The sequence below is a fragment of the Somniosus microcephalus genome, chromosome 22 (assembly GCF_052327205.1).
Source record: "Somniosus microcephalus isolate GS21.2 chromosome 22, FLI_Smic_1.0, whole genome shotgun sequence".
NCBI lineage: Eukaryota > Metazoa > Chordata > Chondrichthyes > Squaliformes > Somniosidae > Somniosus > Somniosus microcephalus.
The window spans coordinates 54,977,508-54,992,140 of NC_141008.1; the positions used below are offsets into that span (position 1 = coordinate 54,977,508).

The 14,633-nt window shown below is 46.6% G+C and overlaps 1 protein-coding gene across 5 annotated transcripts in view; it reads left to right on the forward strand.

Moving 5' to 3' along the window:
* The window catches only part of nxn (nucleoredoxin), a 286,408-nt gene extending 272,179 nt beyond the window's left edge, over positions 1-14,229 (forward strand). For all 5 annotated transcript variants that reach the window (XM_085964782.1, XM_085964781.1, XM_085964783.1 and 2 more), the window contains one exon: positions 13,432-14,229. In XM_085964782.1, the coding sequence (XP_085820908.1) occupies positions 13,432-13,614 (183 nt within the window). In that variant the 3' untranslated portion in view covers positions 13,615-14,229. The remainder of the gene's footprint in view (positions 1-13,431) is intronic.
* The last annotated feature ends 404 nt before the right edge of the window (positions 14,230-14,633 follow it).

Consider the following 14,633-nt stretch of genomic DNA (forward strand, 5'->3'; position numbering starts at 1 on the left):
AATGTGCCACGTTACCGTCCCTTGGCCTTTATGTTCTTCACATCTGGGCTATTCCCAGTTACAGTTTCACTTTAAACACACAAGAAATCTCTGTGTTGGGACAGTATTGGGCAAGTGTTGAACTTGCTGTGACACCAACTCCCCTGAGTCCATCACTAGTACCATCGGCATGTCACCACTTAAATGTTATGTTTTAATAACTTGACAGAGGAGTGGGTGGGGGTGGTTTCCATTGAAGTTATTGACTGGAGGAATACCCCTCTCAACAGCTGTCAAAGTCTTTTTTTTATTCGTTCCTAGGATGTGGGCGTTGCTGGCAAGACCAGCATTTATTGCCCATCCCTAGTTGCCCTTGAGAAGGTGGTGGTGAGCCGCCTTCTTGAACCGCTGCAGTCCGTGTGGTGAAGGTACTCCCACAGTGCTGTTAGGGAGGGAGTTCCAGGATTTTGACCCAGCGACGATGAAGTAACAGCAGATATATTTCCAAGTCAGGATGGTGTGTGACTTGGAGGGGAACTTGGATGTGGTGGTGTTCCCAAGCGCCTGCTGCTCTTGTCCTTCTAGGTGGAAGAGGTCGCGGGTTTGGGAGGTGCTGCCGAAGAAGCCTTGGCGAGTTGCTGCAGTGCATCTTGTAGATGGTACACACTGCAGCCACGGTATGCCGGTGGTGGAGGAAGTGAATGTTTAAGGTGGTGGATGGGGTGCCAATCAAATGGGCTGCTTTGTCCTGGATGGTGTCGAGCTTCTTGAGTGTTGTTGGAGCTGCACTCATCCAGGCATGTGGGGAGTATTCCATCACACTCCTGACTTGTGCCTTGTAGATGGTGGGAAAGCTTTGGGGAATCAGGAGGTGAGACACTCGCCACAGAATACCTAGCCTCTGACCTGCCCTTGTAGCCACAGTATTTATGTGGCTGGTCCATGAAGCTTTTGTAGTTGTGTTTTGATTCTTTTTTTTTTAAGAAAGGAATTCTGATGATGGGACTCTCCATTCTAAATGCTACTTGGGCGCTGTGCCAGTGGAGGGTGCGGATAAACACTGACCCTTTCCCAGACTGGCCAATCAGTGCATTCCCTGAAGTGTAGAAATCTCATCACGTTCAGGGCTAATTAAGGCTGGGATGATCAATTATTTTTCTTGGAGTTCCAGATGTTTAAGGGACATCCCAAAGGCCCATATAACTTTCTCACTTGTGCTTTTCTTTTCAATAGAAGCAAAGCCTGAATTATTGTTTAATCTAACGTTCTTGTTCATTTGAGATCTTAAAGCAAGAAATAACAAGATAAAATCTAGTTGCCTGTTGACCTCCGGTTTGAAAATCGGCATACTTCTTCCTCATTGAGCTTCATTGAACGTGTACAGCACGACCTCCTCTGAATTCCAGCAATTCCTTCTCTGATGGATGTTTGCGTTCCACTCCCGCGCATTTTCTTGATGCCGAATGTAAAGACGGGCATTTTGTAAAGCAGCAGGAAGATATGAGATCACCGTGGCTCAGCAGATCGCACTCTGGCCTCGGAGTCGGAAGGTCGTGGGTTCGAGTCCCACTCCAGAGACTTGAGCACAAAATCTAGGCCGACGCTCCCAGTGCAGTGCTGAGGGAGTGCTGCACTGTCAGAGGTGCTGCCTTTCAGATGAGATGTTAAACCGAGGCCCCGTCCGCCCTCTCAGGTGGACGTAAAAGATCCCGCGGCCACTATTTCGAAGAAGAGCAGGGGGGAGTTCTCCCCGATGTCCTGGGGCCAATATTTATCCCTCAATCAAAATCACTAAAAACGAACAGATTATCTGGTCATTATCACATCGCTGTTTGTGGGAGCTTGCTGTGCACAAATTGGCTGCTGCGTTTCCTATATTGCAACAGCGACTACACTTCAAAAAGTACTTCATTGGCTGTAAAGCGCTTTGGGACATTCTGAGGTGGTGAAAGGCGCTATAGAAATGCAAGTCATTTTCTTTCGCTGTGGTCTGCCAGTTCATAGAATCAGAGAATGATTACAGCATGGAAGGAGGCCATTCGGCCTGTCGAGCCCGTGCCGGCTCTCTGCAAGAGCACTTCAGCAAGTCCCACTCCCCCGCACTTTCCCCGTACCCCCCAAATTTTTTTCCTTCAGGTAAAATTCCATTTTGAAAGCAGTGATTGAATCCGCCTCCACCACCCTTTCAGGCAGGGTGCATTTCAGATCCTAACCACTCGCTGCGTAAAAAAGTTTTTCCCTTGTGTTGCCTTTGGTCCTTGCCTGTCAATAGAGTTTATTTTACTGTTTTTAAGACTCACGTTAGAAGTGTTCAAATCTGTGGTAGTTGTGTTACTTGAGCCTTATTGTCCATTTTTTGTTGTTGTCTTGTAACACTCCTGTGCGGCGCCTTGCGACGTTTTACTACGTTAAAGGCGCTATATAAATACAAGTTGTTGTACTGAAGGAAGCGGCGTGCTGACTGAAGGTTAACAGTTCTGCCTGGGTTGTGATTTTTCTGCTCGTGTGTACCATTCAGTCGACGAGAACCTCATCCAATACCTGCTTATATATTATTGGTATATTTCAATAGGCCTCCAAACCATTTTTGACTTTGGACACTAGAGATTCAGTCTGGTTGGGATCCGATGGGTTACCGTCCAGTGCGTCCTGAGGTTTGTTCGTCCTTGCAGAGTTTCTTTTTGTCCAATAGTCTTGGCAGCTCATGTAGAACCCATCCGCCCGAGTCTCCACATGTCCCCGCTGTACCTGAACGGGAGGCAGACTGGAGGAAAATGTTAAGGTTTCCATGTAGCTGTAGTGTTGGAGTATCTGTCTCCCAATCAAAGTGGACTGAAGCTCAGTCTCAGCACAACGGGACTATAAGATTCTGCTTTGGACGAGTGTTGTCTGTTGTCATGCTGCTGGATGGGGCACTTGTGATGTTGGGAGTGTTTCGTTTGATTGGAGTTTGGGGGTTGGGGAGAGAAGAAAGACTGTTCCTAAACTTGTCAGTTCTGCCAACATGCACGTCAACGAATCAGAGAGCAAGTTGATGAGTCGCATAAAGGCACGTAAGCTATAGAAAGAAAGAGCTTGCATTTCATGACCTCAGGACATCTCGAAGCACTTCACAGCCAATGAAAAAAGAACGACTTGCATTTCTATAACGCCTTTCACGACCACCGGACATCTGAAAGCACTTTACAGCCAATGAAGTACTTTTGAAGTGTAGTCACTGTTGTAATGTGGGAAACGCGGCAGCTAATCTACACACAGCAAGCTCCCACAAGCAGCAATGTGGTAATGACCAGATAATCTGTTCTAGTGATGTTGGTTGAGGGATAAATATTGGCCAGGACACCGGGGAGAACTCGCCCTGCTCTTCTTTGAAATAGTGGCCGTGGGATCTTCAAAATGTATCACTTCACACTTTTCTGCGTTAAATTTCATCTGCCCCATGTCCGCCCATTCCACCAGCCTGTCTTGAAGTCTATCACTATCCTCCTCACTGTTCACTATACTTCCGAGTTTTGTGCCCTGTACACCTACATCCAAGTCATTAATATATATCAAGAAAAGCAGTGATCCTAGAACCGACCCCTGGGGAACCCCACTGTATACCTTCCTCCAGTCAGAAAAACAACCGTTCACCACTACTCCCTGTTTCCTGTCACATAGCCAATTCCGTATCCATGCTGCCACTGTCCCTTTTATTCCATGGGCTTGCATTTATACAGTGCCTTTTTCGACCATCGGAGGTCCCAAAGCACTTTGCCGCCAATGAAGGACTTTTTGAATGTGATAATGACCAGATAATCTGGGTTTTTTAGATATTGATTGAGGGATAAATATTGGCCAGGACACCGGGGATAACTCTGCTGCTCTTCTTCAGAAATAGTGCCCACGGGATCGTTTATGTCCACCCAAGAGAGCAGACGGGGCCCCGGTTTAACGTCGCATCCGAAAGACGGCACCTCCGACAGTGCAGCGCTCCCTCAGCACGGCACTGGAGTGTCAGCCTAGATTTTTGTGTTCAAATCTCTGGAGTGGGACTTGAACCCCACAACCTTCTGACTCTCGGGAGAGGGTGCTACCCACTGAGCTACAGCTAAGTCTAGTCACTGTTGTAATGTAGGGAATTGTGACAGACAATTTATGCACAGCAAGGTCCCAGAAACTGTAATGAGATAAATGATCAGATCTGTTTTGTTAGTTGAGGGATAAATGTTGGCCAGGACACTGAGAGAACTCCCCTGCTCTTTTTTGAATAGTGCCATGGGCTCTTCTACATCCACTTGAGAGGGCACATGGGGCCTTGGTCTAACGTCTTATTCGAAAGACGGCACCTCAGACAGTGCAGCCCTCCCTCGGTACTGCACTAAAGTGTGATTATGTGCTCAAGTCTCTGGAGTGGGACTTGAACTCACGAGCTTTAAACTCGGAGGCGAGAGTGTGACCACTGAGCCACGACTAACATAAGAAGAGTCGAGGATGAGAAAAGGCCATTCGGCCCACCAAAGATCATCCTTCTAGTACCCTACCACTAGCATTGTACTATATTTTGAATGTTAACCCATACTTCCCACCTCCTGGATGAAAGGTGAAGTGTGACAATGGTGGGAAATCTAAAAGAGGAAAATGTCTAAAGGAATATAGCCTTCGATTTAACCAGTCTTCAGGGGTTAAGTTACGAGGAGAGTTTACACAAATTAGGGTTGTATTCCCTGGAATTTAGAAGGTTAAGGGGTGATCTGATCGAAGTTTTCCAGATATTAAGGATAGGTAGAGAGAAACTATTTCTGCTGGTTGGGGAGTCGAGGACTAGAGGGCATAGCCTAAAAATTAGAGCCAGGCCTTTCAGGAGTGAAGTTAAGAAACACTCCTACACACAAAGGGTGTTAGAAGTTTGGAACTCTCTTCTGCAAACGGCAATTGATGCTTCATCAATTGTTCATTTTAAATCTGAAATTGATAGATTTCTGTTAACCAAAGGTATTAAGGGATAGATATGAGACAAAGGCGGTTATATGGAGTTAGGTCACAGATCAGCCATGATCTCATTGAATGGCGGAACAGGCTCGAGGGGTTGAATGGCCTCCTCCTGTTTCTATGATTACCTTAGATGAATCTTCAGAGGCACCAATACTGTGGATTCCTGAAATCCAACCCAAGCACCGAGTTCAATGGAAAGACCACGTCCCACTCTCTTAATTTGTGTAGAATTTCTAATCCAAACACTGGAGTGACAGCCTAGATTTTTGTGCTCAAGTCTCTGGGGTGGGACTTGAACCCACGACCTTCTGTCTCGGAGGCGAGAATGCCACCCACTGAGCCACGGCTGACACTGTTCCTTGAATCACGGCCATAAAATTTATTACAATCTTCACACAACTGTTTTTCGTTTGTATTCTGTTGAGCTTGTAGTGGTTGGAACTGTGTGGTTTTGAGTGTGTGGGCGAGTCGGTGTCTGCCAAGTGCCATAGTGCAGGATTAGACTCGGATATTTCAAGATACATTGAGGGGCTTCCCACTAGGCTGTTTGTGTGTGAGTAACAGATAGCCGGTGGGTCATAATCGAGCAGTGCACGTAACACCATGAACCGTGAGGGCACTGCTTAGCGAGGTTTGTGAACGTCACCAAGACATAGAAAGATGAAGCAAGAAGTTGCATTTATATAGCGACTTTCACGATCTCAGGAAGTCCAAAGCACTTTACAGCCAATGGAGTATTTTTTGGAGTGTAGTCACTGTTGTAATGTAGGAAACGCGGCAGCCAATTTGCGCACAGCAAGCTCCCACAAACAGCAATGTGATAATGACCAGATAATTTGTTTATTGTTGTTGATTGAGGGATAAATGTTGGCCCCAGGACACCGGGGAGAACTCCCCTGCTCCTCTTCCAAATAGTGCCACGGGATCTTTTACGTTCACTGAGAGAGCAGACGGTGCCTCAGTCTAATGTATCATCCAAAAGACGGCACCTCCGACAGTGCAACGCTCCTTCAGTACTGCACTGGAGTGTCAGCCTAGATTTTTGTGCTTAAATCTCTGGAGTGGGATTTGAACCCACGACCTTCTGACTCAGAGGCGAGAGCGCTACCCACTGAGCCCACGGCTGACACCTGAGGTTAGTTGCGGCCTCCTACCATTGTCTCGGCTAACAACACAGACCATGGATTGAAGCTGCCACCGTCCTGGTTTGTCTCAGTACACCTGATGGTACATTTTGCCCATGGAGGCATCAGAGGAGCCTTAAAATTGCAGTCTTTATAATGGGGCGGTTCAAAAAATAACTTCATTGTACGTAGAAAGGGAATGCACTCGATGATTCCGGTCGAGCGGAACTTCATTAGTTTGGAAGCTGCTGTGGTTCTGGCTGCTGGTATGAAGTTAACGCACACGGCCGTTCTGCAGAGCGTCTGAAGCGGCTTAGCCAAGACCCTAGGCCTTCCCCCTCGGGGACCCATCCTCCACATTCATTACGCTCGTCTGACACTAGCCAGGTTGACGTGTCCCGAACTCAGAGACTGTTGGAAACGCAGGGAACAAAGAGCGGGGGAGGAAATGAGCTGGAAGTGTGATGCCTATAGCAAGTGACAGCCACTGCGGGCTACGCTGGATTCCACTCAGTCCTGAGCCGCTGCTAATTGCTGATTGTTAGCATCAACCTTTGTCTGTAGTTGGAAAGTCATGGTCTGATTTTTATGCGGTATTGCGGCTTTATTCTCTGCTCTTATTGCTGGTGTGGATTACCAAAGCCGCGGTAAATTAATACGTTGCCTGAACTCCTCTGGGCACCTTGTCTTGTAAATGAGATTGTTTTCCTTTGTGCCAATCTGGTCTCGTCAAGATGATAGATGACTCCCTTAGCAGAATGGTTTTTTTTCTAGCTTTTGACCCAGTGACGGCATCAAGTGCTCCCAGGTCAGGTATAGAAAAGATCACTTCTGATTGTAGGCCCTTCACCCTCTTCTACTTTTTCAAATTTCCTTGGTGACCAACCTTAACCTCAGCCTCAGAAGGGCCGTCTGTGTGCACAGGTGTACTGTCTGTGTTTTCCCAGACTCCACCTTTAAGGAGGTGATTTTTAAGGAGGAGATGTTCCAAGTACAGGCTAGGTACATTCCAACAAGAGGGAAGGGTAAGGGAACCAGAACAAGGGCTCCTTGGATGACGATGGAGATGATGATAAAACAAAAAAAGAGGGTGTATGATGCATGTCAGGTGAATTCTTCAAGGGAGAACCAATAAGTTGAGAGGGGAAGTGAAGATGAGAATAAGATTGGCAAAGAGAGAATATGAGAGTAGAATGACGGTTAACATAAAAGGGAACCCAAAAATCTTCTACCGGCATGTAAACAGTAAGCGGGTAGTAAGAGGCGGGGTGGGGCCTATTAGAGACAAAGAAGGCGATATATGCTTAGAGGCGCAGGGCAAGGCTAGAATACTCAATGAGTACTTTGTATTGGTGTTTACTGAAGAGGTGGATTCTGACAAAATATCGTTAGCAGTGGAAAAGGTAGCAGCAATGGAAAGGGGTGAAAATTGATAGAAAGGCTGGGTAGTCTTAGAGTGGATAAGTCGCCTGGTCCAGATGGCTTGCATCTCAGGTTGCTAAGGGAATTGGGGGAGGAGATAGCGGAAGGGCTTGCCATAATTTTACATTCTTCCCTAGATGCGGGGGAGGTGCCTGAGGATTGGAAAGTGGCAATGTGACATCATGGTTCAAGAAAGGGTGTAAGGACAATCCTAGTAACTACAGGCCGGTCAGTTTAACATCAGTGGTGGGTAAAGTTTTAGAAACAATAATCAAGGAAAAAATTAACGGGCACTTGGAGAGGTTTAAGCTAATTTAAGGAGAGCCAACACGGATTTGTAAAAGGCAGATCGTGTTTGACTAATCTAATTGAATTTTTTGATGAAGTAACGGGGAGGATTGATGAAGGGAATGCAATGGATATTGTCCACATGGATTTTTGAAAGGCGTTTGACAAAGTGCCACATAGAAGGCTGGTTAACAAAATTGAGGCTTATGGAATAGGTGGGTCAATGGCAGCTTGGATAAGGAATTGGCTTAAGGACAGAAAACAGCAAGTTGTGGTAAATGACTCTTTTTCAGACTGGAGGATGGTAGACGGTGGTGTTCCCCAAGGGTCAGTGCTGGGGCCACTGCTTTTTTTGATATATATAAATGACCTGGATATTGGAATACAATGTAGAATTTCTAAATTTGCCAATGACACCAAATTGGGGGTGTGGCAAACAGTGAGGATGATACCAATCAATGCAACAGGACATAGAAAGTCTAGCAGAATGGGCAGACAAGTGGCAGATAGAATTTAATACAGAGAAGTGTGAGGTGATGCATTTTGGCAGAAGGAACAGGGAGAGGCGATATAGACTTAATGGCACAGTTTTAAAGAGTGTGCAGGGACAGAGGGACCTGGGAGTTAATGTGCATAGGTCCCTGAAGGTGGCAGGACATATTGAGAGAGTGACTAACAAAGCATATGGGACCTTGGGCTTCAGAAATAGAGGTATTGAGTACAAAAGTAGAGAAGTTATCCTGAATCTTTATAAAGTGCTGGTTAGGCCACAACTGGAGTATTGCATCCAGTTCTGGTCACCACACTTTAGGAAGGATGTGAAGGCCCTTGAGAGGGTGCAGAGGAGATTTACCAGAATGGTTCCGGGGAGGGGGGTTCTTAGCTACAAGGACAGGTTGGAGAAGCTGGATTTGTTTTCATTAGAGCAAAGGAGGTTGAGGGGTGATTTGATAGAGGTGTACAAGATTATGACCGGTTTGGATAGGCTAGACGGGGAAAGGTTGTTCCCACTAGTTGATGGTACAAGGTCTAAGGGACACAGATTTAAGGTTTTGGGCAAGAGATACAGGGGGAATGTGAGGAAAACCTTTTTCACGCAGCGAGTGGTGAGGACCTGGAATTTGCTGCCGACGGAAGTGGTGGAAGTGGAGACACTCAATGTTTTCAAGGGGAGACTGGATAGGCACTTGAGGGAAATAAACTTGCAGGGGATAGAGCGGAGGAATAGGACTGATTGGATTGCTCTGCAGAGAGCCGGCACGGACTCGATGGGCTGAATGGCCGCCTCCTGTGCTGTAAGATTCTATGATTCACGAAATGCGGCAGCCACAAACCGCAATGTGATAATGACCAGATAATCTGTTTTAGTGATGTTGATTGAGGGAGAAATATTGGCCCCAGGACACCCGGGAGAACTCCCCTGCTCTTCTTCGAAATAGTGCCATGGGATCTCTTACGTCCTCCTGAGAGAGCAGACGGGGCCTCGCTTTAACGTCTCATCTGAAAGACGGTGCCTCATTTTCATAGAATCACAGAAATCTATGGCACTGAAGGAGGCCATTGGACCCATTGTGCCTGTACCGGCCGACAAAGAGTTATCCAGTCTAATCCCACTTTCCAGCTCTTGGTCTGTAGCCTTGCAGTTTACGGCACTTCAAGTGCATATCCAAGTACTTTTTAAATGTGATGAAGGTTTCTGCCTCTACCACCCTTTCAGGCAGTGAGTTCCAGATCCCCACCACCCTCTGGGTGAAAAAGGTTCTCCTCAACTCCCCTCTAATCCTTCCACCAATTACTTTAAATCTATGTTACCTGGTTATTGACCTCTCTGCTAAGGGAAATAGGTCCTTCCTATCCACTCTATCCAGGCCCCTCATCATTTTATACACCTCAATCCCCCCAGCCTCCTCTGTTCCAAAGAAAACAACCCCAGCATATCCAATCTTTCCTCATAGCTAAAATTCTCCAGTCCTGGCAACATTTCAATTCAATTTTATTTGTCATATATGCAGCAAACGTGTGTACTGCACAACGAAATGTTGATTTTTACGAGTCCTCCCAACGTTGGAATAAATATGGCATAGCAATGATAAAAATACTAATAGAAATACAGTAATAATAAATAAAACAACAGTAATAAATAATAAATTATTCGTTCACGAGTCTTATGGCCTGGGGGTAGAAGCTGTTTCGAAACCTGCTGGTACGAGACCGTATGCTTCGATATCTCTTACCGGACGGGAGCAGGGCGAAGAGGTTGTGGCTGGGGTGGCTCGCGTCTTTGATGATTCTCAGGGTCTTCCCCCGGCACCTCTCGGGGTAGATATCCTGCACAGCAGGTAGTTTAATTCCTATAGTATGTTGTGCAGCTTTCACCACCATCTGTAGAGCCTTGCGGTCTATGGCGGTGCAGTTGCCATACCAGGTAGTGATGCAGCCGGACAGGATACTCTCTGGTGCACCGGTAGAAGTTGGTGAGAATCTGGGGGGCCATTCCAAATTTCTTCAGTCTCCTGAGGAAGAACAGGCGTTGGCATGCCTTTAAAGGCTCATCGGAAAGATGGCACCTCCGACAGTGCAGCACTCCCTCAGTACTGCACCGGGAGTGCCAGCCTAGATTTTTATGCTCAAGTCTCTGGAGTGGGGCCTGAACCCACAACCTTCTGACTCAGAGGCGAGGGTGCTACCCACTGAGACACTGGCTGAAGGGAGTGCTGGCAGGGTCGGACTTGTAGTCTCATGTTGCCTGCTGACTGTCGCTCTCTCTTGCTCTTGCCCATTTTCTCAGCCAGTTCCCTCCTGAAGGCTGACCCAAGGCTCGCACAGGAGGATTAATGACTGCGAATGTTATTACTGCTGCTTTATTGAAAAAATAATCTGATGTTGATTACTGGGAAATGTTCCATCCAATAGAGATATAATGTCAAAGAATTAGGAAATGGGTTTGAGGTTATTTTACATTGCATAAGTGAATTGTGATGTGAATCAGAATGCTGTAGGTTTCTGCCAACTAAAGTATTCAATGTTAAACATTCTCACATGCAGACATTTATTTTCCACTCTGCCTTGGACTGATTCCTGAACCCATACAGCCCCTGCTGCAAGCCCTGTGCCACTGTTGTTCTACATAGTGGTTATGTTACTGGACTAGTGATCCAGAGGCCTGGACTAATGATCCAGAGACGTGAGTTCAAATCCCACCACGGCAGCTGGGGGGAATTTAAATTCAGTTAATTAAATAAATCTGGAATTAAAAAGCTAGCATCAGTAATGGTGACCATGGAACTGCCGGATTGTCGTAAAAGCCCAACTGGTTCACTCATGTGGCGATGAAGTCACTGAATATATTTAAGAAGGAGATAGATTTCTAGACGCAAAAGGCTTCAAGGGGTCTGGGGAGAAAGCAGGAATATGATATTGAGATAGAAGATTGATTCCTGGGATGGCGGGACTGTCGTATGAGAAGAGATTGAGTAAACTAGGCCTGTATTCTCTTGAATTCAGAAGAATGAGAGGGGATCTCATTGAAGCATACAAAATTATTACAGGGCTTGATGGGGTGGATGCTGGAAGAAAGTTTTCCTCGGCTGGGGAGTCTCGAACCAGGGGCCACAGCCTCAGGATAAAGGTTAGGCCATTCAGGACTAAGATGAGAAGAAATTTCTTCACACAGATGGTGGTGAATCTTTGGAATTCTCTACCCCAGAGGGCTATGGGGGCTCAGTTGTTGAGTATATTCAAAACCGAGATCGATAGATTGCTGACTAGTAAGGGCATCAAGGGATATGGCGATAGGGCCGGTGAATGGAGTTGAGGCAGAAGATCAGCCATGATCTCATTGAATGGCGGAGCAGGCTCAAAGGACCGAATGGCCTACTCCTGCTCCGATTTTTCTATGTTTTCTAATGTCCTTTAGGGAAGGAAATCTGCCGTCCTTACCCGGTCTGGCCTATATATGACTCCAGACCCACAGCAATGTGGTTGACTCTTAACCATCCTCTGAAATGGCCCAGCAAGCCACTCAGTTGTACCAAACCGCTACAAAGAAACATGCAGCGGTTCATGAAGGTGGCTCACCACCACCTTCTCCAGGGCAATTAGGGATGGGCAATAAATGCTGGCCTTGCCAGCGACGCCCACACCCCATGAGCAAATTAAAAAAAAGCCAGGTGTTGGAAGATGCGTACAAGCGGCCCAGGTTAACCTGCCCTTGGTTTTTTTCTCTGTAAAGTGGGGTGGGGGTGGGGGGGCATCTACCCTTCACTGCATACATGAGACACTCGGCGCAGTACCAGCACCGTCCCTCTGTCTCCGCCCTTCCCCCACCATTGTGACTTTCCTGTATAGGGAACCTGTGTTCTGTCACAGCGCTACGACACATTGGAGCTTGTGGTTCCGTTCCCCTGGGATGGACTTCTTACTTTCTCCCGACAGCTCGGCACTTTGACTTGTGCTGGCGTCACGGGAGAGGTAAGCCCTTTGCTACCTTACCCAAGTGGGCATTCCACAACAAAAGCAACAACTTGTATTTATATAGCGCCATTAACGTAGTAAAACGTCCCAAGGTGCTTCGCAAGGAGTGTTATAAGACACAGATTTGGCACCGAGCCACATAGGAAGAAATTAGGACAGGTGACCAAAAGCTTGGTCAAAGAGGAAGGTTTTAAGGAGCGTCTAAAAGGTGAAGGGAAAGGTAGCGAGGCGGAGAGGCTTAGGGAGGGAGTTCCAGAGCTTCGGGCCTAGGCAGCTGAAGGCACGGCCGCCAATGGTTGAGCGATTATAGTCAGGGATGCTCGAGGGCATTCTTTGCCCAGACAGTAGGCACACCGGCTGGCTAATCGATCACGGGCCCTGCCCAACGCTTTTGCACATTTTCAGCAGTGTTGCAGGATAGCGACCCGGAGAAGAAAGCTCGCCTGATTTCCCCACGCCCTGGTTGAATTGAGTTAATTCAGTGCAGATTAGGGAAAATCCTGGCAGCTTCCTGATCCCTGATCTGTGTGGATCCCTGGAGGATTTTTTGTTTTTGTTTATTCAGATCTCGTCTCTCCCACACCCCCCCCCCCCCCCCCCCCCCCAAATTCTGGCCTCTTGAGCATCCCCGATTTTAATCGCTCCATCATTGGCGGCCGTGCCTGCAGCTGCCTGGGTCCCAAGCTCTGGAATTCCCTCCCGAAACCTCTCCGCCTCGCTACCTCTCCTCCTTTAAGACGCTCCTTAAAACCTACCTCTTTGACCAAGCTTTTGGTCACCTGCCCTAATTTCTCCTTATGTGGATCGGTGTCAAATTTTTTGTCTTAAAATACTCCCGTGCAGCGCCTTGGGACGTTTTACTATGTTAAAGGCGCTATATAAATACAAGTTGTTGTTGTTGTCTTCTCATACTCATATCAACTAAGGTGATCTCTGGCACTATGGGCCTATGTTTCTCAATTAAAAAAATAAACGACTACAATGGAGAATCTTAAAACACAATGCAATGTGCGGTTCACATTTTTGTTTGTTAACGCTCCTTGGGTGCTATATAAATGCAAGTTACTGTTCCAGCAGAATTTTCAAAGCCAATCAGATTCCAGGTCAAAGCCTCACGAGCTGATTTGATCCGTACTGCTCCAGTCGTTAACATGCTCTTCATCTGTTGCAGGACGACATGACGGAATCGCTACGGGATTTCACGAACCTGCCAGAGTCTGCTCCGTTACTTACCATTCTAGACATGTCACAGAGAGCCAAGTATGTGAAAGATGTCGAGGAAATCACGCCAGCGATCGTGGAAGAGTTTGTGATGGCGTTCCTGAAAGAAAAGCTAAAACCAGAGCCCATCTGAAGATGCGCAAAAAAAAAAATATTTAATACTCTTACCTGATTTCCGTTCAAACTTCTATTTAAACAAAAAAAACAATTAAAAAAAAAAAAAGGTCTTTCTAACTAGTGAATTTCTATTCATTCTAACATTACGGTCATAAGCACATCTGCGTAGGAGACTGCAGGCGTCTACCGCCTCTGCTTTGGCTGGCCATCTAAGATGACCCTGTTGCGATGAGTCCAATTGGTAGCTTGACTTTTGTTCCACTAGAAGTACCAGCAGGCTGCTGTCGTCTCCGACAAACCGACCGAAATTCCGCTCGGGGCCTGGTCCCTTCCATCTTGAGGGTCTTGCGTTTTTTCAAAAGCAGGACGCGGGTCTCTCGCCGGGAACACCACCTGCTTTCGATGGCGCTGAGAGTTCCGGGGGCCGCTCTTAAAACCAGCACAAGCTGCTTTATCCAAGATATGCCCAACACACTAGGTTCATGTACTTCTGAAGTGTCTCCCATCAATTGGTCGATATAGGCTGGATTTTACACCAAACCCTTTTTATATCCCCCCCTTTTTATGTAATCTGGTCCTGTTATAATGTTTTAAATTATTGCAAGTAAGTCTAATAAACATGGCAGCAGTCGCATTGAAAACAGCTGTGATTTATTTCCTGTGTTTTTTTGGCCCTCAGCAAACAAAATGGCTTCCACTGAAGTAGTTTTCTTCAGTTTGCTGTGGCATCATTCAAGTCATTTTTGAATGCAGATGTTACATCATTTTAAAAGGCTGATCCCGGGCTAACGTGCCTGAAGACTTTGCCTCCTCAGAGCCATTTTGATTGTAGCCAAAGGTGATTTTGTTTTCGTTTGGTAAGTGTCTGGGCCTTGGTAACACGCTCTTGTCAGAGAACCTGCCCCTTCTCTGAAAGTTTATCTATGACGTCTTTTTTTTTCCTTCTGATTTCTCCTTTGTGTGTGTGTCCCTCTCTCTCGGTGTCACGCTTTCTCTCTACTTGTCTTCCTCTTTTTCTATCATGTTTGGTGTTTG